General features: G+C 45.3%; 1 protein-coding gene across 3 annotated transcripts in view; it reads left to right on the top strand.

The window, feature by feature from the left end:
- GDNF (glial cell derived neurotrophic factor) overlaps window positions 1-24,909 on the top strand; it is a 28,033-nt gene extending 3,124 nt beyond the window's left edge. The window contains exons 2-3 of one of the 3 annotated variants that reach the window (XM_050792952.1): window positions 2,528-2,704; window positions 21,444-24,909. In XM_050792952.1, the coding sequence (XP_050648909.1) occupies window positions 2,554-2,704; window positions 21,444-21,928 (636 nt within the window). In that variant the 5' untranslated portion in view covers window positions 2,528-2,553 and the 3' untranslated portion in view covers window positions 21,929-24,909. The remainder of the gene's footprint in view (window positions 1-2,527; window positions 2,705-21,443) is intronic. The other 2 variants (XM_050792953.1, XM_050792954.1) reach the window with 2 other exon arrangements.
- The last annotated feature ends 425 nt before the right edge of the window (window positions 24,910-25,334 follow it).

Raw genomic sequence — 25,334 nt, 5'->3', positions numbered from 1 at the left:
GCCCCCATCACTTCAGGAGCAGAGCTTGGTTCTGGCACGTGGCGGCGCGTGAAGCAGTTCGCACCGCGGGCAAAGGCCCATGGTTGAGGAGAAACGCGTCGGGCAGATGTAGATGTGTTCTGGGAAAGCGATAGAGAGACAAACTGAGAAGCCGAGGGGTGGAGTCCACACAGACTCTGAGAAACACGTCCTAGTAGACGCTGTGTGCCGAGTCCCCAGAACCTCCCCCGTTTTCCCCCGCCCAGCAAATACGGGGAACTAAAGAGCCGCTCGGACTGGAGCCGGTCCCGGCGGCGCTCAGAGGGAAGAATGCGCCCTCCCTGTCCGGGGGGAAGAGGGGGAGCTCGATCGGGGAGCTGGCGGCGCTCGGCCGAGGGCGGGAACCGCAGCCGGGAGCCTCCTCTGGCTAGGCGGGGAGTTTTCCACTGTGTAGTCTTTTGCCAACTTCGCCACACTTCTAATTGAGGATCTCCACGTCCAATTTAAAAAGCCCTCCGTCGGCCAGGCAGGAAAAAAGGGAAAACCCTCTTAAGACGGAAGGGAAATCTGGTGCCTCTGTGGCTTCCTGCTGGCGGGCACCGCGATTTGGAATGGCGCATTAACCCCGCGCCTCCATGCTCCTGCGGTCTGACCGCCAGCCATTTCGCACGCACCCGGGAGCTGGCACCCGCGAGGGGATGGGGGCGGGGGGACGGCTCGCGTTCCTCAGGTCCTAGCTGCCAAAGTACCTTTCTGGGCTCATTTTGCACGGCCTGGTGCAGTTTTCCTGTGTTTGCGCGTCGCGACCCGGAACCTAGTTTTTCCGGAGTTTGCAAACCAGCCCACGAGGCAAGAGGCGCTGGGTGCTGCAGGTCACTAGGAGTTTCTAGTCCCTACACCCTCTCGAGCCCAACAGCTGTATAGCGAACAAACAGACGCTCAGGGGATGAAAAATGCATTCGTCTCTGCAGAGGTGGGAGGTGGCGGCCGAATTAAAGGCTTCCCCGGGTTGCCTACACCGGGACAGGGGCTGGGGTTCCGGGTAGAGATGAGGACTGGAACCCTGGAATGGAGACGGGGGTGCCTGTGAACTAATGGCTAGGAAAGGCACAGAGGTTTTGCATTTACCTAGTTTCTACATTTCCCTCCCGCATGGGAAAAAAATAAAAATCGAGTTTTTCCTAAGAATCCGTTTTATGGAGCGGGTCGAGGGGAGAGGATAATCGACTGCATGAATTTCGCAGATTCCGCTTGAGGAGTTTCTCTCTAGGTCACTAGTCCCCTGGAGACTGGAACCCTGGGATTAGGAAAGCACTGGATAACACTGTGCCCCAAGATGCCTCGGTTCTTTCCCGTCTCATTGGTTGGAACTCTCCCCCGAATTTACAGCCCCCTTTTCTCACCCACCCTCAGCTGCGTGGCCCTCCTTTGTAGGGGTGTGAGGATTGAGAAGCCAAACAGAGCCCACCTCGGACTGAAAAGAGCTGAACTCCCTACTCTGCGCCATACCACTGTCTAGGCCTTCCAATGCCAGAGCACCTCCAAAGCGTCGGAGACTGGGTACAGTCGTCCAGGCGTGATGGGGGCGCGGGGAACCAGCGACCCCTCTGGGAGGGGAAGGGATTACGGGCAGAATCTCATCTCTCAAAGGTGCAAAAATCCAATCAAGAAAGGGTTTTCGGGTATACTACGGAGGATTAAAACTTTCAAGACTGCAATGCAGTCTTTGCCTAACAGCAATGGTAAAGCATTTACTGAGCTCTTACTACATGTTCCGCTAGCGCTTTTCATGCGTGATTTAATGTTCATAACCTTAAGAGGTGGGACGAATATTTTTAAATCGAATCAGTGCTTCGGGAAGTTAAGTAACTTAACCCAGATATCCCATACTGGCCAAAAGTCTCCAAGTCCCCGCTAACTTCTTGCTCTGGCAACAGAATACCTATTTAGATGGGGAAAATGAGGCGTGGGTGGCAGGCCGGGTGAGTAGTACCCCCGAGCCTATCCTCGAGTAGCCAGAAGCCCGGTCGGGACCGAGGCAGGGGAGTGCGCTTGATTTTATTCCCAAAGAGAAAGACCGGTCACTGCTTGGGCAGAGGACTGGTTCCGGGGCCTATAGGAGCTACCGGGACAAGAAGGGGAGGTCTCTGGTTGGAGTGGAGGACGCAGGGTGGGAACTACCTGACTGCCCCCCAGGAATGGGGGATTTTGCGCACCAGTAGAAGGCACCGGACAGGAATCGTGGTGGGGGTTAACTGGAGGGACAGCAGCCCTGCTTGAAACTCTGGGTGACCCCTAAGACCGGGTGGTGAAGAAGGGCAACTGCAACCTGAACCAGGAGTGCGAGCTGCTCCTGGGGCGCACTGAGGAGGGAGAAGCGAACTGGGGACTTGCAAGGAGGGCAGGAGTGCCCGGGAAGCCGCTGGCCTGCAGCCGTGCCGGAGGAGGGCGGTGATGAGGTTGGAGAGGGGCGCAGGGACCCGCGGGGAGCCCAGGCTTAACGTGCTATTCTGCGGTTCTCTCCCCCACCTCCCGCCTGCCCGCGCAGGTGCCGCCGCCGGACGGGACTTTAAGATGAAGTTATGGGATGTCGTGGCTGTCTGCCTGGTGCTGCTCCACACCGCGTCCGCCTTCCCGCTGCCCGCCGGTAAGAGGCCTCCCGAGGCGCCCGCCGAAGACCGCTCCCTCGGCCGCCGCCGCGCGCCCTTCGCGCTGAGCAGTGACTGTAAGAACCGTTCCCTCCCCGCGGGGGGGCCGCCGGCGGACCCCCTCGCACCCCCACCCGCTGGCACGTACCCCAAGCCAGCCCGATGACTGTGTGGCCTACCGACCCGTGGGCAAGGGGTGCGGGTGCTGAAGCCCCCAGGGGTGCCTGGCTGCCCACTGTTTCCCACACGCCTTGCCTGAAAGTGACACGCGCTGGTTTGCCCAGCACAGAGGGGATGGAATTTTTATGCTGCTCCTTTAACATTCTGATGAACAAATATGCTCCCCACCAGCACCACCACCTCAGAAACGACACACACAGCTGTCCCCTTTTCTGTTTCCTCATCTATACACACTCCCAGTTTTTCTTTTATTCTAAAGCCCTTTATCTGTGTGACTCTGCCTGGCTGTGCTTAATTCTGAAAACTATTGCACTTTCATCCTAAACCGCGCCTGCAAGGCGAGAGGCCGACTTTTCACAAAAGCAAGCCAGAGGCAGAGAAAACACAGAAGGGCCTCCGTTTCCAGAACAAGCGTCTGGGTAATGTCAAATCTGTTCAGAAGAGTTCCTCTGTTCTGTAAAGTTCCGGTTCTAGAAAGACTTAACCATAAATAGTGCTGGCTGGGACTAGGGACAAAGACTGTAGCTCCCTCCACGTGTGACAATGCTAACTCTTGAGAAAAAAAACCCAGGTTATTCTTATTAGAAAATAAGTCTGTGATTCACCTCTCAAAAGTTAACATGTTTTAGAAGCAAGTCAATTAGAGCGTATCGGCTGTGATGTGATCTCCTTTTCCCTCCCTCCTCAGAAGCTTGTTGCATGAAGTGAGAGATGCTACATTACACGTGATAGAGGCTATTGCAGAGGCATAATGTCAACAAAGGTAGCAATAGAAAATTTCACACAACCCCAAAATAAAGCAGGAATGAGCTGTATGTAACTAGGATACCACCCTGGCTACTCTTCCCTCCCTAACCCCACCCCCAGAATTATCCCTCTAGTTACTTTGCGCTTGAAACTTACTATGGTCATAACCACAGTAGTAGTCCCGCAATAGTCAGCTGTGCGCTGAGTCCGCCAAAGCCAGTGGCCTTGGCTAGGAAACAACCCAGTAAATGCAATATGTTTATTTTATGCTTAATTATAGCAACAAAAGCACCTCTTCCACAAGTCCAAAGAAAGACAGAAAGTGGATTTTTTTTAAAGGCAAATTAAGACTTCAAAAGTAAGTTAGGGAGCATGGTTAATCCTTTGAAACTAAAGTACCTGTCCCAAGAGTGTCTATCAATTAGCTGTATAAACCTACTTTAGAGGCTTTTATTTCCATCACAAATTTAGTGTATATAAATGTTCCTCCAACAGAAACTTAAAAATGCCCCTTAGTGCCAGGTCTTCCAAAACTGGCTATTCATTCACTGAAACAGTCTAGACGAGAGGGACAGGGACATAATGGCAGATAATAGTTCTCTAACCCAGACATTGCCAAGAGAAAAACGACTGTGCCTGATTACAAAGCTGATTAATTCATGGAGGTTTAATTGCCTTATTAGTGCGCTGTTTAACTAGGTTCATTTAATTCTGGCTGGGGCTCCTGGCTCTGCTTTCAACTAACTCCGTGACTTTCGGGCAAGTTACTTTAGAGCTCAATGAATAGTCTGTAACTATACCATAAAGAGAGGCCTTTCTACTCCACAATGCCAGTGGCTATAAGATCTGCCCCTTGGCCTTTATGCTTGTCCTAAAGTCCTTTGGGAAGTCTCCTAAGAAGAGATTGGAGTCACCTAGGGAACTTTAAAGAATACTGATGCTAGGTCTCACCCCAGAAGATTCTGATTTACTTGGTTTGGGGTGCGGCCCAGGCACCTGAGTTTTTAGGTGTTCCCCAGATGAGTCTAACATGCAAGCAGACTTGAGCCACTACAGCTTGATAATACCCAAGAAAATCTTTGGCTCATATAAGGTACAAATAGTCACAAAGCAAGTGAGTTAGTACAGATTGCGGGGGCGAGGGCATGTTGTGGGGAAGAAGGATTGCTTCCCTTTTCCAAAATTGATACTATGCCATCAGTGAATAAGATTCTCACTACTCTATTTATATTTGAACAGCAGGACACACCCCATTGTGTTTTGTCTATGACAAGACCTAGTCGATCCTAGAGGAAACCTGAAAAAGAAACATTCCCAAAGAGAAACTGAGCTGCATTCTAAGCCAAATTGACTTCTTTCCAGGTATGTTTGATTCAGTAGCAAGCTGTCAGTGCAGGGAAGGCAAAATAATGACAGTATGCAGACTTTGAACACTGAACCAGTGTCAACACGCCCATGTCACAGTGCTGACATTTATATCCTGCACTGTACATGGTGCAACTGGTTAAGGCTTATGTAGAAAAACATTAAGTCACCACATTTAATTTAAAAATAGAAAGTATCATAAATTCTGATTCCTCTAGTTCCATCCAAATACTTGTAACTTAATGATTGAGCAAAAGAGCTTTCATGCCACATTAACAGTCATCCTGTGCTTTTCACAGGAGGACCAGGATATATAGTTTGCACACTCACCTTTGAGATTGCATGTGTTCTGCTGGTTCCAATGTAAATAAAACATCCAGAATTCTATTCCTAGTATGACCTCAGTGTGAGATAACTGAATAGAATTCATAATTGGCCAATGGGCTTGCCTAGAGGCTGGTTGTAAAGTAAATGGCCCAGGACTGCTTCCTGTAGCAACTTCTAGCCTGTCTAAACTCAAGGACTTGTGATTTGACTTTTGGGCTACCCAAGACTTTTCTCTTTGGCTGTCTTTGTTCGTTTATTTTGCTTTTTGCCAGTATTTTGCTTTTAGCCAGTTTCCAAAGGGCAATTAGAGCAGGCATGAGGAATCTGCAAGTTGAAACTTGCAAATGTCATAGCATTTTTAAGCTGAAAGGAAACCCCTCTAGTCCTGAAACCTAAAGAGGCAAAGCAACTCGTATATAATGTGCCACAGTTCCATGATCACAGGAGGCAGGTCTGAAGCTGGGAACAGTGTTTCCCCCAAACTACTGAAATGTATTTATATGGGAAGGGGAGGATACTTTGTATAGGAGGAAGGTCTTGAACTAATGACTTAGACCATGGTGCACAAGGTTGTTTGAATTTATTGAAGGTTAGTTCATCATAGTCATATTCCCTATCTTAACTCTAAATGTATTTAATAAGTAAAAGCATAAAATGCATGTGGTTTTAAAAATTTGCATCTAAATGCACATATACGTTCACCAAATAGTTACATGTGTGCCTGTCTATGCCAGGCACTGTCCTAAGTGCTAGGGATACCTTGATACACCTAATAAACAAAAGTCACTGCCCTCATGGAACATACCTTCTAGTAAATGTCCATGTGTGGTGGTTTGAAAAAATTAACGTGAAAGAACCTCAGTCCAGTAAGGTGGGCTGAATTTTTTGTGCGACTGGAGACCAACTAAAATGACATTGAGCATTGTTCAGTTGTAATCACAAGTAATTCCCAGTTTAGTATAACATAATGGGATTATATTCTACCAGTTTGAGAGCAGTTCACAAAATTTCCTATGGGAACAATTTTTTAAATTAAGCTATCAAGTTTTCAGGCTAGCCCACAAAAACCTATGTAAACCACAATATAACTGAACTGTCATTCACAATATTACTGACAGTCTCTGCCCTGGGGGCCATATCCTATAATCTGCAAAAGGAGGGCACAGAACAAATCAGGGAGGTTTCAGCAAGCAAGAGCTCAAGGTAACATATTCAGACCAGACTAGGATTTGGACCCCAGCCTTGCCACTTAACTGAGATATTGAGCTGTTACTTAACGTCCCTTAAGCTTCGGTTTTTTCCCCTGTAAAACAGGCATAATAGTAAACCAGTCTCATGGGCTGATGTGAGGGTATTGCTTTGTAAAGCCTCTGCTCCATAAATAGGGATCATAGTTGTCATTTGCCACCCTCCTACTTACAATGGCCCCTCCTTGGGCACCCAGTGAATTCCCTTCTTCCGCTGCGACATCTGCCAGGATGCTGCTCTAAATAGTGGGATTTCAGCAGCACAACAGAGTACGGGGAGTGAAAGAAATGCAGGCCTTGTGGGCAGGCTATTTTGGGCCCTATTATTGGTTGGCCAGCACGTAGGCAGGCCAGGCTTGCCTGGGATTCTGCCCCTGGGTCAGCTGCCCCTGACTCTTCCCAGGTTTCACAGCTCCGTCGCTTCCCCGGTTTCCAAGCCCACATATTTCCAGTGGAATTTTTCTCACCAAACTCCCATGGTTGTGTTAGGGAGACCTCTTCCCTCATGGGAAGGAGGGAGGCAAGGCAGGGTAGGATCTTTCTATGTAAGTGATAAGGGGGTTGTGAGTTGGAGGCTACCTGTATAGAGATGGAGCGTATCTTTGTAAATGATCCCAGCTGGATATTTAATTTAAGATGTTTCATACCCTAGCAAAAAAACTTAGTAAACTGTGAAACCACCTCTACAGATCTAAGCAAGCTTCTAGTGCAACAAACTGGGTAAATGTTAAGCTTTCTTTTTTTTTTTTTTTTTTTTTTTTTTTTTTTTGAGACGGAGTCTCAGGCTGTTGCCCAGGCTGGAGTACAGTGGCGCGATCTCGGCTCACTGCAAGCTCCGCCTCCCGGGTTCCCGCCATTCTCCTGCCTCAGCCTCCTGAGTAGCTGGGACTACAGGCGCCCGCCACCGGGCCCGGCTAATTTTTTGTATTTTTAGTAGAGACGGGGTTTCACTGTGGTCTCGATCTCCTGACCTTGTGATCCGCCCGCCTCGGCCTCCCAAAGTGCTGGGATTACAGGCTTGAGCCACCGCGCCCGGCCTATGTTATTAAATATAGAATTTAGAATAAACAAGCACCACGTATCTATTGTGTCTTATTGCTTAGGTACTGTATGACTGGACAATACTTTAACAAAGTAACTACCTACGCTGGAAAGGCGCTCTGCCACTTGGGAAGGGTCTCTTGGAATCAAAAAATTGCACATCAGACTCTTGTAGGAGGCACTGATTCTTTACTTGAGATCTGAGACCAACATTCTCATTCTGGTCCCAGTCTGGAAACCTATTTCAAACTGTTGCTGTTTAGAGACATCTATTTAAGGCTTAAATTGATTTCGCCAGTCTTAGGATCTTAGGCTGACCCAGGGCGTAAGCAATGTACTCAACAGGTTCTTCTTCAACAGATATAAAAATTAAAGCTCCCTGATATTTTCCCCTGCTAACATCTCTTTGTTCTTTGTTTATTTAGCACTCGTGACCCATAGCACCTTCGTTTGATTAAAATACTTGTTTTTTAGTTAATCACTTGAGCTCAGTCAGGAAACAAATACTAAATATCTTTCATGTGCTGGGTGCCATGCAGTCTCAAAAAGGCTAAATTTGTAAATAAAGTTGCTGGTGATCTAGTTGTAAACTATTGCTAGGTGGATGGGCAGATGGCTGGATGGGTGAATAGAATGTCAGTCAGATAGATATGTCTATTGTGTAGGGTTTAGGTAAGCTGTACGCATGCGTGGTAAAAATTCCTAGCAGTGAGCTCACTGGGATTTGGGGATCATAGCAGGGATGACTTCAGGGAAGAGGGAGGATTTGACCTGGTACTTGAAAGATGGGTGTTGGGAAAGGAAGGGAAAAGGAAAGGGGGACCTTCCATACTAGAGAGTAGCATGGGAAAATTTGTGACCATGATGTGGGGTAGGGACAGTGGAACAAGGAGGAGGACAGACCAGTCTCCAAGTTCTAGAAAGAGGTACTAAGAAGTGGTGGGAAATTGAAGATGTCTTGATAGGTGATCGCAGATCGTGTGACGCTATAAAATTCAGGAAAAGGTATTTGCTCTGTTTTTGATAGCAGTGAGGCACCCGTGGGGCAGGCAGGTGACTGCAGAGGGGGGTATTGCTTCAAAGCTGTCTTGCAGCAGAAGTTACCTAAATACCCAGACTGCTTTTGAGTGGGGCCTATGCCATAAGCATGTCTTTCATTTTGAGGTATTGTGCTCTTATTTTTTAAAATGTTCTAGACAAAGGCACAATTGAATCAAACTACTAGCCCCAAGTAAGTGAATAGCTGCAAATAAACACTTAATATAAAAATTAATGACCTAGCACCTTTTAACTATCCACATGATGAACATGAACACAGTTCTTGTCCTGAAATCAAGTAAGTCTGAGCTCTACAGTACAAGAGGAGATATTATTATCCCCATTGTACAGGTGAAGAAAGGAGACCTAGAGCGTTGTTCTAGGTTACAAACCTAGTAAGTGGTGAAACCAGAATTTAAACCTCAGAGTTTTGGTCCAAAAGCCAATATTTCTTGACTTTACACAGACTGTGTGTGCATATTAGTGGATTAAGAAAATACAGACATTTGGCTTGCTTAAAAATGCACTCACTAACCCTGAAACACAGATTTTCAGGAAAATTAAGCAAGCAAAGAGAAAGGAAAAGCAGAGACTCTCAAATTTCCTTTAGGCCCTTTTAAAATTTCCATTTGGGCTGTGGTAGGCTTAAGCCTATATTACTAATGACTACTTCAAAGTCCAGATCAGGATGTTTTAAGAAGAGAAACATGAATTTAACTAAGTATTCCTATAATATTGATGCCTTTTGCAATGAGAGAAGGCTCCCTAACTCTTTGCAACAAATGCTTGGTAGGCAGACAGCATTCGGGAAGCCTTGTGGGAGACTCTAGTTCTTAGATCACTCCCATTCTGCCCAGCGAGGGGATGGCATCCACATGGGAACCTAGCGTGACCGCACAAGTGCCAGAGCGACGGGCCTCAGTGGGAACAGGAGTATGCGTAAGTAGACTTAGGTCCCCACTGGGAAACAACTGGTGAGCTCAGTAGAGGCAAAACCCACTTTTGCATAACTTTAATAACATAATTGAAGCAGAAAAGCATGGTTTTAAAACAATATGTTTTTGCCTGAAATTTTTTTGCCTGCAAACCTGCAAATAAGAATGTTGAAAAACGATTACCTACTTTGAAGCTTTCTAAAATTTTTCATCATAGGTTTAAATAGTTACACTAGATGTCATTTCTAGCCATTTCAGGAACTGAATATATGCTTTAAATATTCTTTTGGCAAAACTTTGCACCTGTATATGTAGCTTATTCAGTTCATGGAAACCGATCAAACTAATCAGCCCAAATCAATTGGCTTTTTGGTCAGGAAAGGTCTGACTTCATTTTCAATTCAAATGTACATGTTAACATACACCCCATGACAACTGTCACACTTCTGGATCCCAATTGTAAGGTAAAGAGATGGATAGGTGAACAGTCAGACAAGCAGAGAAAGCACTGAGGCTTCCCAAGGGGCCTGACCAGGAGGAAATATGGAGCAGCTTGCTTCAGGATTTCTTGGTTTATTCACAAAGTTATCTCCCTTTGGAAGTGGTTGTAGTACAATGAACACCCATACATCCTTCAATAAGATTAACCTCTTTTTTAGCATTTTGCCTCGTTTTTTCCTGAACCATTTGAGAATTTGTTGCAAACATCAGAATGTTAAATATTTCAGTATGTACCTTCTAAGAACAAGGACAATATCTTAGATAGCCACAATTCAGTTATCAGTCTCAGGAAATTTAATATGGATATAATACTGTTATCCAATAGATAGTCCGTGTTCATATGTCCCCACTTGTAGCAATTATGTCCTTTATGTTTTGTTTTAAAAAAAAACAAAACAAAACCCAGGACCATAAATTGCATTTGACTGTCTGGTATCTTTATACTTCTTTAATCTAAAATGATTCACGAGTCTTTTTTTCTACATGACATTGACATTTATGAAAACTCTGGGCTCTTTTGCCAGCTGTTTCCCAGACTGCCCTTCAGTTTGGATCTGTCTGATTATTTCCGCATGATTAGGTAAACATCCTTGGAATATCATATTCATGGCGCTGCGTCCTCACATCAGGAGGCACCCAATATCAGTTTGTCCCAAGGAGCCATTCATGCATGAATGCCTTTGTATGGCACCTGAAGGTGTTTATCCCCGGGACAGGCCCCACAATAGAATGGCGAGATGGGTGAGAAGCACACCATCTCTCAGTAAGGACAAAGGGGGATTGGAAAAGGGGACATGGGCAAGGAGAACCACAGCAGGAACATCCGCAGGCAGACCAGACGTTTTAGGACACAGCGCGTGTGGAAATTGAGGAAATGGACACGGATTCCCTTTCAACCACCCATAGGCACTGCAGACAGTCTTCATGTGCCCCCAGAGGGCCAAGTGCCTCAGTTTGAAGACACTGCTCTAAGCCATAGTGGACACAAAGATATCCCTCGTGGGCTCCGGGGTCCGCTGACATTTGCATGTTTAGTTGTCAGGCATTTTGAGGAGCACAGAAGAGCTTGCACAGCCTCCCAAGACAGGCCTGTGGCTTCTGCCCACAACCCACCATGCCAGGGGCTTCAGGCCCTGCACAGAGGTCTCCCCTCTGTAGAATATGCTAGACTAAGTAGGGACCAGTGTCTGGATCCCCTGTTGGGCAATCTTGCTTTGTCTAGAGACCGCAGAGTTGGCTTTGCGCTGCTGCCTTCTGTGCAAATATTGCTGAAGGAAGGTCCCAGATGCAGCAACCATATTGGCCTACATGAGGCACCATTTGTGAAATACTTTCTGTGGACCAGGAACTGAGCTGAAATCTTTTCTTATGTTATCATATTAATTTTGACCTGAAGGTAAAGTTGTGACTAGCCCCATTTGAAAGACGGGGAAATTGAGACTTACAGGGTTAGCAACTTAGCCAGGGTCTGGACACAGGGCAGCCTGAGTCCAGCACTCACACTTGTCACCACTGCACAAGATCACTTCCTGACACCCAGATGTCACTCTTCTGACTGCATCAAAAAGTCATCAAGGAAAAAAAATCAGGGAATGGGTTTGGCAATAAAGTTGTTTTAGAATGATAACCATATCTCATTACCTGAAGAGTCTTTGAGATTCCCGTAAATTCACTTGCTGGGGGTAGAAATTCCCTCCTTGTATCTGACCACAGGAATCTACCAAACAAATTCAAATGATAAAGAAGATTTCTTTCATCTTCTCTTAGTCCCTCCTTCTTGTTCAAATCACTGAGACCCTTACAGGCCTTTTACCCACTGCTCAGTGGGTCCCCTGGGAAGAGCTGAGGGACGCTGAGGGCAGAATCCTGCAGGGTCCTGCAGCCTCTCAGGCTGGGGGCAGGGCTTCGCTGAAAGAAGAAAGGAGAGACTCCACCACCCCCACAACCCCCTGCCTCTGAGAACACCACAGGCATGATTTGCCCTAGTGGCTTTTTGTGCACTTAATTTTACTGGGTAACTTTCTCACCCTTCCCCATTAAGTTTTTTATAAGGGCAGTAGCAGAGCTCCTGGTGTGTGCTCATTAGCTTGGGGTGTTTATTACTGACTCTGAAGTGCTTTTAGCTCACACCAGGTGTTCACGGATTAGCTAACAAATGAACACCCTGTTGGGTGTTTTCCTGACTTAAAAGCTGAAGAACGGACACTTTCTACCCAGGGCCACCATGCGTATTACTGTAAAATTATTAGCATAACTATAATAAAAGCATGGACCACATACATAGAAACCAGAGCAAGGTGATCAGAACCTGAGTAACAAAGGAATTTACTGTCTGTCTCTCCCTGAGTGGGGTTTTCTGGCTGTTTATATTCATGGAGTAATTTTCAGTCCATTTGTTACAAATTTTCTTAGTTGAGTTGTAGGATAACAGTTTAGGATATAGTACAAGTAGTATGTGCAGTGTCATTCAAAGCGGGTGGAGATGGTAAATAAGACGACATTTTGATGGGCAAAGTGGCTTTTCAAAGTACAGCTCCTTTTTCTGTATTCTAAGGTGTTTTGCATTCTGGTTGGTCTTTTTCTTCTGCCTTGAGAGAATCCAGAAATGCTTTCTTAAAACAACAAAACACTGGTGTTTTTACAACGCAAATACTTTTCAAATAAACTGATGTCATGCCTTTCCGTCAACAAACCACTGGTCCTGAAGAGAATGCACTGGTAGCTCTGGAAATGGTCACAATGACTTAGTAACTTGCCTCAGCTGGTAATTGTTTTCAGGAAAATAGATGCTGTGGACACTCCTGAAAGTTAACCCAACAGCAGCCTATGATCAGGACGGTCTATCAAACACTAGATGAATTCCGTGTCCAAAATAGGAAAGCACGGAAGGTCATTACATAATGTAAGATGCATCAGCATTCAGTGCTTACTGATCTATGGGCCTTTTTAAAAAAGTAGTTCAAATAAGTGGCAAAGACATCACTTTGAAATAGGAGCAGATGACAAAACTTTACAGAAGTTTTTCAGAGAACTGGAACATTCTCATGAACTCACAGTTAGAGTCCATTCTCATGGGCTGCACATTTTAGAGGTTCCTGAAGGTCAAATAAGAACAAGAGTTGACAGCCCATAGGTCAGCTTCAAGGACAAGCTGACTGGCTCTCCTGATCTATTTTGTGCCACTTGCAGTGGGCAATTCTAGCCTTGGAGTCATAAGCCGGGCATGACCTAAGCATACTTGAAGCGGCAAAAACAGAAATGAATAAAACTGGGGTTCGAAGAAAATGGTTATTTGAGTGTTTGACTTTTGGGTGATGGGGACTGAAGGAGTTGTAGCGTGTGGCTGTAGTGTGTCCTCTCAGGGGTCAGGGGGCCCATCTGTATTTTTACAGATGGAAACTGACGTTTAAGAATGCCTCGCAGTAGAATCTGGATGCTTTCAGATGCAGATACAGGGTCCTTTCTACACATCTTCTACCTCTCTTAAATAGGGCACAGGAAGATGACTTGATGATTTAAGAGAAGATTGATGACGATCATTTCAAATGTAGCCGAGACATTGAGCCAAGAGGTAGAAGAGGTCGAGCACTGCAGAGTTCTGAAATACCACCTGTGGGGGTTCCTGGGGCCCCGAGGGTACTGGCTGAGCTGAACGCTGCTGGAGTGTCAGCCAGAGGTGGTCTTCTCCCTGGCAGAGGTGACTGAAAAACCCGTGTCTGGCCACGTGTTCCAGCCAAGACTTAGACTCTCCACACTTTAGCACTGTGGAGCTGGAAAGGGCCCCAGAGAGCATTGAGTTGACCTCAGAAGGGTTAAGCGACTCTTCCAAGGTCACGCGGCTGGTCAGGGACTGACCCGGGACTGGAATCCGGGCCTCTGTTCTCTCCAGCTCTGCAGCAAGAGCCTGGTCATTTGGTGCCAGCGTGAGTTGGAGGAGCTTCCGGAGATGGGGCCTCTCTGTCTGGATCTGCTGCCTTGCTGGCTGCGGCTTTTCCGGTTTTAACTGGGAAATCGCCAGAGCTGCCTTAGCGTGATATGCAAGAACCAGGACATGGGAGAGATGCCCCTGAGTGGCATGGCTTTTCCTTTTTTGGAGACAATTTACTGTATTCTGTGGCCCATGGCAGCCTAACGTTAGGATCTACTTAGCGTTCATACTGAATTTTTCAACAGAAAGTGTGTTTCTCACCTCCTGTGCTGACTTTGGTAAATGTGTACAGGTGAAACCAGCATGTCTTGCTCTTGTCTCAGAGGAAATTCCCATCTGCCACAAGACTTGAAGTGCTCAGTGATAGTAGAGTTTTTACTTTAAAATGAAAAGATAATAAGTTTGAACTTTGAAACTGAACCACCAAGTCCACATTTGTTAGTCCTGTGGCCTTCACCAAATATTTGTCTTCTCTGAGCCTCAGCTTCCCGAGCTGTAAAGTGGAGATAGTATTCAATTTAGCCTTGAAGGGAGGTTGTCAGGTTTAAAGTTAATGTTGTGTGAAAGTAGGCAGTATTCCACCTTTATATTGGTAATGTTTTTTAAGTGCTTCAAGGAAGCCCTTATCTAAGTTATAGCCTGATGAAATTTTGTAATGCAAGAAGTTTTAAGGTTAAACTCAGCCATGTAATTCTTGTAATGATATTCCAATATTAGTGAAAGAAAATCATGTTTGTATCATATAGAAAGAGAAAAATAACTTATTCCAAAACAATGACATTTGTTGGGACTCTTCTTGAGAAGTTATATCAATTTTAAGTTGATCTTTTCTTTTCATATATGTATGTGTGTGTCTCTGTGTGTAGATATATATGTATGCATGCATGTGTATGTGTATGTGTTTATAGACAGAGAGAGATCTCTATATTTTTCAGACGCTTGGCCTGTAGAGCAATTTGCATCTTACCTGCAATATAGGTAGGCAAAGAATACCAGATTCAATGTCTCCCACCATTAGGGGGTTTTCCATTTTCCTCCTGTCTGAAGACAGCCTTTCATAGGAAGCTCTACATGTCAGGATGGATGGCACTGCACCTCGACAGCCACAGGTGCAGCATCCTATGGCATCATCCTCAGCTTCCTGCCCCATCCCAAAACTGGGCCCTACCATCTGGCACTGGTTCCTGATGTATCTCTCACTTGTGTGGCCTTGGCTCAGGCAGCAGCTCACCCCTATGAGCCTCTTTAGCCCTCACCCTTCCAGGCACAGAAGCTGGACACTTTATAGTGAAGTGGCAAAGCTGTTCTCCCCACAGCAAGAAACCCCTGAGCCTTCTCTCTGGGGCCCCTGCATCAGCCAAGCCCAGCTCCTGCAGATCTCAAGCCTGGCCTTGGAAGACCTCTCCTCCTGGACAGGACCACTGTGGGTACTGAGGTCAAGCCCCCTCTCTCCTGGGTCCCTCTGAGCCTCAAAGACCTTCCCTCCACCCTCTGGATAAGGAGTTGTGTTCTCACCACTTTGTCCCTCATAGACAACTTTGTGCCACCTCCCTCTCCGGCCCACAGGTTGGGGTCTTAGGATGACTTAGAATGAAAGTCAGCTTAGACTCCCTGCCTGGCCAAGCTGAGGAGGGGACAACCAGCTACAAGTATTAAAATGACCCTTTGATTAAAATATGGTTAACCTGTACTGTTTTTAGACAAATATGGCATTTTAGGAAAAGACTTTGTCCACTATTGCCAGCTTAACCAATGTAATGTTTTAGATTATGTAATTTTGAGTTCAGCTATTACAGGGAGGACTTGGAGCCCTCAGCCTTGTTCCTATTAAAACTCAGTTGACTTTACAAAATAGTCACTATCTCAGTCCTTTGTTCCTGAGGTGGCATTACTATTTTTTCCCCCACAATCGAGGGCAGCAAAGTCCTTGCCATGAACTGTTTGTTCCCAGAGTGGTGCCCCAGTACAAGGTTTCATTTGTTTAAGTAACACTATTTATACAAAGAACACATCAAAATTAAAATATTTTCAATAGAATAATACCAAAATATTTGGTTGCACTCTGAAGGATAGCTTAAATGCATTTGAGCATTTTGGATTTCCAAAAACTTTGTCTTTTAGATGGACATGTTTTCCAAGATATATCCTCCAAGCAAAGATATGACCTATTGTTTTTTTAATGATGCTCCTCTTTTGTGGTTTGCAAGTATCTCACAATTAAAGTTAATAAATGAGGGTCATTTGCGTATCTGACATTCTGCCAAGGCTTTTATAGGATGAAGACAGAGATGCGCCAGTAAGTCTTAATTTAGGGAATGAATCCAAACTCAGACTCCTCTTCTTTTCCCTCAGCTCAGTGAATTCCTGGAAAATAGAGGCAGCTGTGGGCATCTCAGCTTATCACCAGGAGTTTCTTGTCTGGGCTGGGTGAGAGGCCTCTGCAGAAGAGTTGAGGACAGGCTCAGTGAGGCTGCCCAGCACCCTCTGCAGAGGAGTATGGCTCCTAATGTCCCCAAGTGCCTTGCATCAATAAATTGAGGCTGGCTCTAAGAATGAACTCATTTAGTCGGAACAGGCAGGCCTATTTGCCCTGTGGTTTGAAAAATACAATGTTGCCCTTTCCTGGCTTCCAGAATTCATATCCATGTAAATTTTTCAGCATAAATATTTGTTGTTTGTTCTATTTTTCATGAATATGAAGGAAAACCAAACTTCAGCTTAATAAGAGTTGCCTATGGCCTCAACTTGGGGCTTAAATAATATTTCCACATTAGCAACAAAGTGTGAAGGAGACTTTCCATCAAAGGAAGGAGTTTTCATTAGCCACACGCCAGGAAGCCTTTTGTTTAAAAAAATAAATTATAGACTTTATTTTTTAGAGCAGTTTTAGGTTCACAGCAAAATTGAAAGGAAGGCGGAGAGTTCCCATATACTCCCTACCCCTACACATGCATAGCCTCCTCCATTGTTAACATCTCCCACCAGAATGGTACATTTATTATAACTGATGAACCTACATTGACACATCAATATCTCTCAAAGTCCATAGTTGACATTGTGGTTCACTCTTGGTGCTGTACATACCACGGGTTTGGACAAATTTGCTATGACGTGTATTCACTCTTTACCTGAAATTCAAATCAGGCTTTCTGTATTTTACCTGGCAAACAAAGCCTGTGACAAAGCCATGCAGTCAAAATATCTTAAAAAAGGAGGAAAAATGTTTTTCAAGATCTTCCAAGTATTGAGGGCTAAGAAAAAACACTATAAGCGCTGCTTCAAATCCTTATTACTATAACTCTAGTAATACAAATTATGTAACATATAGATTATTGAGTCTCTAAACCAGCATAATTTTAACTTCTGTGACTCTAATGTTTTCCCATTAGCTTATATTAAAATTTTAGTAATGTTTTACCCTCATTTCTGATTAATCTTCAGTTAATTGTTAATTGAACTTAACTTTCTATATGCCCAGGTTCCTAAATTAATGTTAATGACCTATTTAGAATTCTTGAAAAGAGCCTATAATGTGAGTCCTTTTGTAAAACAGAGTCTCTTTTTTTTAAATTTGAAGACTCTTCTGTATTTTGATTAGTCACTCCTAATATATCTGTTTTATAAGTTCCAATTTATATAGAAGCATGTTTTTTTTTAAACTGGGCACATCTGTATTTATTTCCTCTTTACTAGCTTATTGTTGAAAGAAATCACCAACAGCTAAAACAGCTCATTTTTAAAAAAAAAAAAAAAAAGTCAATTGTTTTTGTCAAAGTGATTTAAAGTTGTTGTTTTGTTTTGTTTTCTTTTGAAAGAACACTTCCTAAAGGAAGTTCAGTGAGAAAGCAGTACAAAGGAAAGGACAAATTAAGAGCACTCTTGGCCGGGCACAGTGGCTCACACCTGTAATCCCAGCACTTTGGGAGGCTGAGGCGGATGAATCACCTGAGGTCAGGAGTTCAAGACCAGCCTGGCCAACATGGTGAAATCCCATTTCTACTAAACATACAAAAATTAGCCAGGTGTGGTGGTGGGCACCTGTAATTGCAGCTACGTGGGAGGCCAAGGCAGGAGAATCGCTTGAACCTAGGAATTGGAGGTTGCAGTGAGCCGAGACCATGCCATTGCACTCCAGCCTGGGCAACAAGAGCAAAACTCTGTCTCGAAAGAAAGAGAGAAAGAGAGAGAGAAAAGAGAGGGAAAGAGGGAAAGAGAGAAAGAGAGAAAGAAAAGAGCGCTCTCCCGGGCCCCCTTAAAAAAGCATTACTCAGGGAGCAGAGAGCTTTGGGAGACCCAGGGGAGGTGGGCGCTGAGAATTAATGCTGCTGCGAAGCTGCAGAAAGCTGCGGAGGAAAGGCAGTTTGGAGCTCTCTGGTGGGCAATGACTGTGCCACTCATGGCAGAGTGGCTTTCCTGAGTAATGTGGGCTTATTTTGGAGCATTTCATTTCATAATGATGCAGTTTTCAGCTGAAGTCCCAGTGTCCCCTTGAAAAATTAAGAACTCTCTTTCCCCCTAGTAAAATGACCCGACTCATTCAGCCAGCAGTTACCATAGGCCTCCACAGCCTACTCAAGCACCTGGAGATCCATCAGTGAATAAGCAGGACAGAGTTCCTGCCTCTTGGAGTTGACATTCTTTTAGAGAAGACAGACTATAAATAACAACCCTAAGAAATCAGTTAGATGGTGTGTTAGAATGTATCTAGAATTATGGTGGAGGGGGAGGCACAGGGCAGGGGTATCTGGATTAGGGGTTGGGGAGGAATCTTGTTTTAAACAGGGAGGTCAGGTGGGACTCATGGACAGTGACATTTGAGCAAAGACTTGAAGGAGATGTGGGAGTGGCCACAGGGTGGGAGACATGTAATCTGATACTCTTTGCCTACGTATATTGCAGGTAAAATACAAATTGCTCTATAGGCCAAGGGACCAGGTGGAGAGGGGACAGCCAGCACAAAGGCCCTGAGTTCCTGACTGTTTGAGCTGTAGTTCTCAAGGGATGGTGTTGCCCCTAGGGGACATTTGCAATATCCAGTCATGACCTTGATCTGTCATGACTAGGATGGGGGATGCTACAGGCCTTGTTTTAGTCCATTTTCTTACTGCTATGAAGAAATACCTGAGACTGGGTAATTTATAAAGGAAAGAGATTTAATGGACTTATAGTTCCACAAGGCTGGGGAGGCCTCACAGTCATGGCAGAAGGCAAAGGAGGAGCAAAGTCACGTTTTGACATGGCGGCAGGCAAGAAAGCATGGGCAGGCAGGGGAACTGCACTTCATAAGACCATCAAATCTCATGAGACTTATTGACTAGTACCAGAATAGCACAGGAAAAACCTGCCCCCATGATTCAATTACCTCCCACCAGGCCCCCTCCCATGACATGTGGGGATTATGGGAGCTAAAATTCAAGATGAGATTTGGCTGGGGACACAACCAAACCATAGCAGGCCTCTGCTGGGTGGAGGCCAGGGATGCTGCCAAACATCGTACAGTGCACAGGACAGTCTCCCACAATGAAGATGACCCAGCCCAAAAGGCCAGTGGTGCTGACACTGAGCCCCGTGTTTGGGGAATGGTAAGGAAGCCAGGGTAGCTAGATGGGAGGGAGGAAGAGGAGAAACAGGAAAGGAGGTCAGAGTTACTTAGTAAAGGCTGGAGGAGAGGGGCAGCCAGGTCAGGTAGGGCCTTTAGAGCCAGTGTGGATTTGGGCTTTTTCTCCAAGAGTAATGGAGAGCCACTGGAAGGTTTTGAGCAGAGGGGGTTATGTTCTGCGTTTACAGTATCTCTCTGGGGGCTGGGTAGACAATAGATCGCAGGTGGGTAAGGGTAGAATGAGGGAGCCCAGTTCAGGGGCCACTGCAGTTATCCAGGCAAGAGGTGACAGGACTTCAGCCAGTGTGGAAACAGCTCTGTGACTTCTGTGCAGCCGATCCAGCCAATGCCAAATTTCAGAGAGCAACCGGGCATTCTATGGCTTCCAGTCACCAGTCTCTTCATTGTCATATATCGTATGTTTTACATATTACACACACACACACACACACACACACACTACACACATACGTGGTTAAGTTGCCTTTGCTAGATTTTGTTCTATAGGAAGGGATACCTGATATTTTAACAATTAAATAGGTTAGGTTTATGACAAAACAATTTGACATGGGTTAGACATAATGTAATCTTTCTATGCTTTAACACAATCTTGGCAAAAAACATTTACTCTTGCTGACAGCTCTTCTGTGGTATATTTCTTTAAGCCACTTATAATCCTAAACATAATAAATGACCTGAAAAATGAGGTGAGGGAGACGTAAAAGGCCTAATACCTAAGAAATAGGTGTTTGAATTGTATTTCCCCTGTTTAGAAATTTATTACATTGTTCCATTAGTTACTTTTCTCTTCTTACTTGATCCGCCAAAGCAAACGCTGAAATCCGGCAGAAAGCACCGAGAAACTGCTGATTCATACTTTCACCAAAGGTCTCAGACATCTTAGTGTCCCCGCATCCTTCCTCCATGTGATCTCCCTAATGAGCCTCTTGTCCTGCTTGCAGCCAGACCGTGGGAGCCATGTGACAACCTGCAGCTGAGGCCGGACCTCACCCTTGGGGGCAGGGCTGCTTCTATCCACAAACAGCATCTCATTTCATTTATTGCTTTGATACATAAATGCCATTTTACTCTATCACTGGACTTTTTTGTTAAAGTCATGCTGTTCAAAGGAAGCAGTAAATTAGTCTCTTTGTTAGTAAAATGTAAATTGTTTTCCTGTTCCTTAATGATTTTTAAGGAAGTTTTAAACTGTAGTTGCATTCCTGAGCTCTTCATTTGTTCTGTCGGAATGGTTCTTGTCCCACTCAGCCACACAGAATCAAAGCAAGTTTCAGGGAAGAGCACTCAGTACTCCAGATAAAGGTAGCCATATTGGAAGACCTCACTTTTTTCACCCTGTAAGATGGTGTCTCTCAAAGTTTGGTGCGTGGATCTTTGACATTAGAATTCCTTGGGGCTTGTTAGAAGTGCAGATTCCTTGGCCCCTCCCCAGACCAACTGACTCATTGTCTTCAAGGGTAAGGCCAAGAATCTGCATTCTAGTCAATATCCAGGGTATTTTCCTGCACACTCACATTTGAGAACCACTACTCTAGGTTGTGTGACTAGGCAGGAAAAATGCCCCAGAGGATTGGCCAGCTCACAGCGAGCTCTGTATGGACTTGTTAAAAATGGTGGATGTTATTCAAATGAAAACTACGCTTCTAAGGATTTTTCTTCGAGGAAGTGTGTCACCACCATGGTAGTCTCCTCTTCCAACTAAATCATCTTTCTTCTGTGCATTTTTGCCTCTGTTCTTGGGGATTACAATGGTCCCGTAGCTTAATCAACTGATAGTTTTGCTGTGGGTCCAATTTTTGCTGACTTTAGGGGGGCACTTTGATCTTGAAGATGGCTTGAAACGATCATTTTGTCTCATGTGCCATTTTCTCTTTTCTTGTTGAACAGCAAATATGCCAGAGGATTATCCTGATCAGTTTGATGATGTCATGGATTTTATTCAAGCCACCATTAAAAGACTGAAAAGGTCACCAGATAAACAAATGGCAGTGCTTCCTAGAAGAGAGCGGAATCGGCAGGCTGCAGCTGCCAACCCAGAGAATTCCAAAGGAAAAGGTCGGAGAGGCCAGAGGGGCAAAAACCGGGGTTGTGTCTTAACTGCAATACATTTAAATGTCACTGACTTGGGTTTGGGCTACGAAACCAAGGAGGAACTGATTTTTAGGTACTGCAGCGGCTCTTGCGATGCAGCTGAGACAACATATGACAAAATATTAAAAAACTTATCCAGAAATAGAAGGCTGGTGAGTGACAAAGTAGGGCAGGCATGTTGCAGACCCACCGCCTTTGATGATGACCTGTCGTTTTTAGATGATAACCTGGTTTACCATATTCTAAGAAAGCATTCCGCTAAAAGGTGTGGATGTATCTGACTCCGGCTCCAGAGACTGCTGTGTATTGCATTCCTGCTACAGTGCAAAGAAAGGGACCAAGGTTCCCAGGAAATGTTTGCCCAGAATGGAAGATGAGGACCAAGGAAGCGGAGGAGGAGGAGGAAGAAGAAGAGGAGGAGGAGGAAGGCAGCCATCATGGGAGCCTGGTAGAGGGAGATCGAGCTACAGACAACTGGACAGGAGAGAGAGAAAACAGCCCTCTGGATTCTCCAGGATGGCAGCCGATGTCACTAGAAGCTCAGGGCTGATGTTCCTGGTTGGCTGTTGCCACCGTTTCAGCTGATACGGTCCACTGTCACTGATCACCGGCGCGGCTGCGGATGCACTTGAACCAAACCAGTGTATCTCCTGTGATTTGTTTTCATGTGTCTGAAGACACCAGGGAAACAGGGATCCTGGTGTTGTTCCTTGTCATTACGTTTTACTGCTGAAAGTAAGAGGTTTATTTTTCTGTCACTCAGTGGAGACATACCCTGGAAAGGAGAGGGAAAAAAAAAAAAAGCAAAGACACAAGAGATAATCACCTTTGCATTTGAAAGTCGAGGCCCGAGGTTTACTACAACCAGCATTTTTGCCAACAGTTGGTGATGGATTTCCATCATCGTGTGTGGGGTGGGAAGAAGTTGGCTAGGAACCAAAAAGGCTGTGCTCATGATTAAACACAAACCTGAAGGTATTTCCTTTATGTCCTTGGAAACAGGAAACGAGTTATGGTTTTCGCCAGCATTCTTGCAGGAGAGAATTGGGGAAGGCCCCCAACTGCCCCCGGGCAGGGAGAGCACCTCGGGCCTGTTGGTTTACAGAGAGACAGATGTTACATACCCAGCTCCATTGATGCGTGGTCACCAGTGACTAGAGAAGCTACTCGATGCAATGCATCTGTTTCAGATACAGAAATATAGAGAAGATATTTATTGAGATTTAAGTTATTGTTATTTATTACCGTTCACTAATGAGTTTCTCTTTTTTCCCTTATTTATTAAAGTTTCTTTTCAAAGGTGCCAAAGTATATGTGCTCGCAAAATGTAAAGAAAGGTGACAAAAGGAAATTCGAATTGGGAACAAGGGTCCATGCTTTTCAAAGTATTAAAAAGTTTTTTGCTAGGCAAAAATCACTTACTTTACCTGTTTAAGAAAATGTCTCATTAATTTTCCCCAGATTTCAGCATTTTCCCCAATTTTTATTTGTGGAGCGTCTTAGGCAAGCCCCCTTTCCTGGAGCAGCGTGCAGAGACCACCGGCGCTTGATTTTATTTCTTCCTTGCTCCATCGCTGAACAGAAATGTTGTGGGCTCCACTTCCTGTTGTATTTAAGCTCTTAGTCCCCTCCATGTATACCTAGCTATACTATGCATAACCATATATAGAAAAGGTTCAGTTCCTTTTAACAGGTAGTCCTGGATTTAATGTTGACCTAAAAGTAATGTCAACAATGCTGTCAGGTAGCTACCATTTTACAGACTCCCTCCATCCCTGCTCACCCACAGCCCTCCCGAGAATATGCAGGCTGCCCAGTGCAGCATGGGAGACACAGGGGGCTTCCAGAGGTAGGGTCTGCCAGGTCCTGTACAACTCCTGGGCTGTCACCGGGGGGTCAACAGCTGCTGCTGCTATATACCCAAACACCTGACAGTTCCCTGGGGAGCAGATGGCTGAGAAGGGTGCTGAGGAAGCCACGTCTGGGCCAGCCACAGCCACACACAGAGCCTCATACTTAAGAGTGTGCTGCCTTTAAATGAAGGCGATCAGGGCCAGTGCAGCGGCTCACACCCATAATCCCAACACTTTGGAAAGCCAAGGTGGGAGGATCTCTTGAACCCAGGAGTTTGAGACCAGCTTGGGCAACATAGGGAGACCCTGTCTCTACGGAAACTTTAAAAATTAGCCAGGCGTGATGGTGCACGCCTGTGGTCCCAGCTACTCGGGGCTGAGGAAGGAGGATCACTTGAGTCCAGTAGGTCGAGGCTGCAGTGAGTTGTGATCATGCCACTGCACTCCAGCCTAAGTGACAGTGCAGTACCCGGTCTCAAAAAAAAAAAAAAAAAAAAAAAAAAAACCGAGGTTGGAATGGGAGGAAGCATCAGGTGGGAACAGCCACCCCCTCCATGCCCTAGATTGTGAATTTGTCAGGCAGCCAACACACGTATGACACACTAGGCCTTATATTAGAGCTTGTTGCACATTTCATAAAAGGGATTTTCATCAAGGAGATAATCTGTTACTACCTTAATGGCTATTAGTCATAAAACTATGACAGATTTAGCAATTAAATGAAATACTGGCCTCCATCAAATAATCATGTCAGTTTTACAAAGTAACAAGAAGCAGCAGTTACCAGATATCCCATCCCCTTCCCTGAAAATACCCAAATTCTTCACAGTTCTGCCCTTCTCTGTCTTTTCTGCTCCCCTTGCCTGCCTGGGAAATGGAGGAAAGGCCTTCTCTCTCATCTTCTCTTGGGATCTTGCTGAGAATTCAGACTGCTCAGAACAGTGACAAACTCCAGCCATCCAGTCATTCATGGAGTGCAATTTGGATGTGGCCCCAGGGGCATCTGTCCCATTCAGAGAACCCTGGCAGGTGCGATGGCCACTGTTCCCAGGCTTCAACCTCAGTGACTGCCCCACACCCACACCAGCTCCCCATGGAGAGTCCCTGCCCAAAAAAAGCTGTAGTATCCAATGGGTGTTGACAGCTCGTTCCCGGCATCACCTACACACCACAAGCAGGTTTTAATGGAAGCAAATTGCTCTACCAAATCCACAAAAGGGTAAAGTTTGTGATTTTTCTTTATCATTGCGATCGCCATCTGATACAGTAAGGAGCGCACTTGTTTGAAAGTTCTGACTTCTCTGATCTGTCTCGGTCGTTTGTGTTATACAACCAAAGTTCTCTACAGACTTTATTTTTGTACAATATCATTTTGTAACTTTTTACAAATAAAAACTCATTTCTATCGCTCTCTGTACTTCTGTACTTCCTTGCATGCACTGGGCGAGGCAGCCATCCACAAGCCTTTATTAGGAATCACTGCCTTCTTACCACACAGCCCACTGGATGGTCAGTGGCCTTGCCCATCAACTCCCAGCAACCAATCACCACTCAGGAGGGAAAAAAATTGCAAAGTTGTTCTTCATTCAGCAAACCCTTATGGTGTGCCTACACTGTGCCAGGCACTGTTCCTGGCACCAGGGCTCTAATGGTGACCAAAGCAAAAACCTCTGCCCTCCTGGAGTTATTTTATTTGGGGAGAGACAGACAACATTCAAAAAAGTAAACTATGTACCGAGCCATGTGTTGAGAAATGCTAAAAGAATACAAACAGGATCCTATAATATAGACACTAACAGGGGAGCTTGCTTTAATTAGAAATGACGTTAAGACT

This window comes from Macaca thibetana, chromosome 6 (genome assembly GCF_024542745.1).
Source record: "Macaca thibetana thibetana isolate TM-01 chromosome 6, ASM2454274v1, whole genome shotgun sequence".
In the NCBI taxonomy this organism is placed as follows: Eukaryota; Metazoa; Chordata; class Mammalia; order Primates; family Cercopithecidae; genus Macaca; species Macaca thibetana.
Note: the sequence above shows the minus strand (reverse complement) of the source record. Positions and strands in the feature narration are given on the sequence as shown.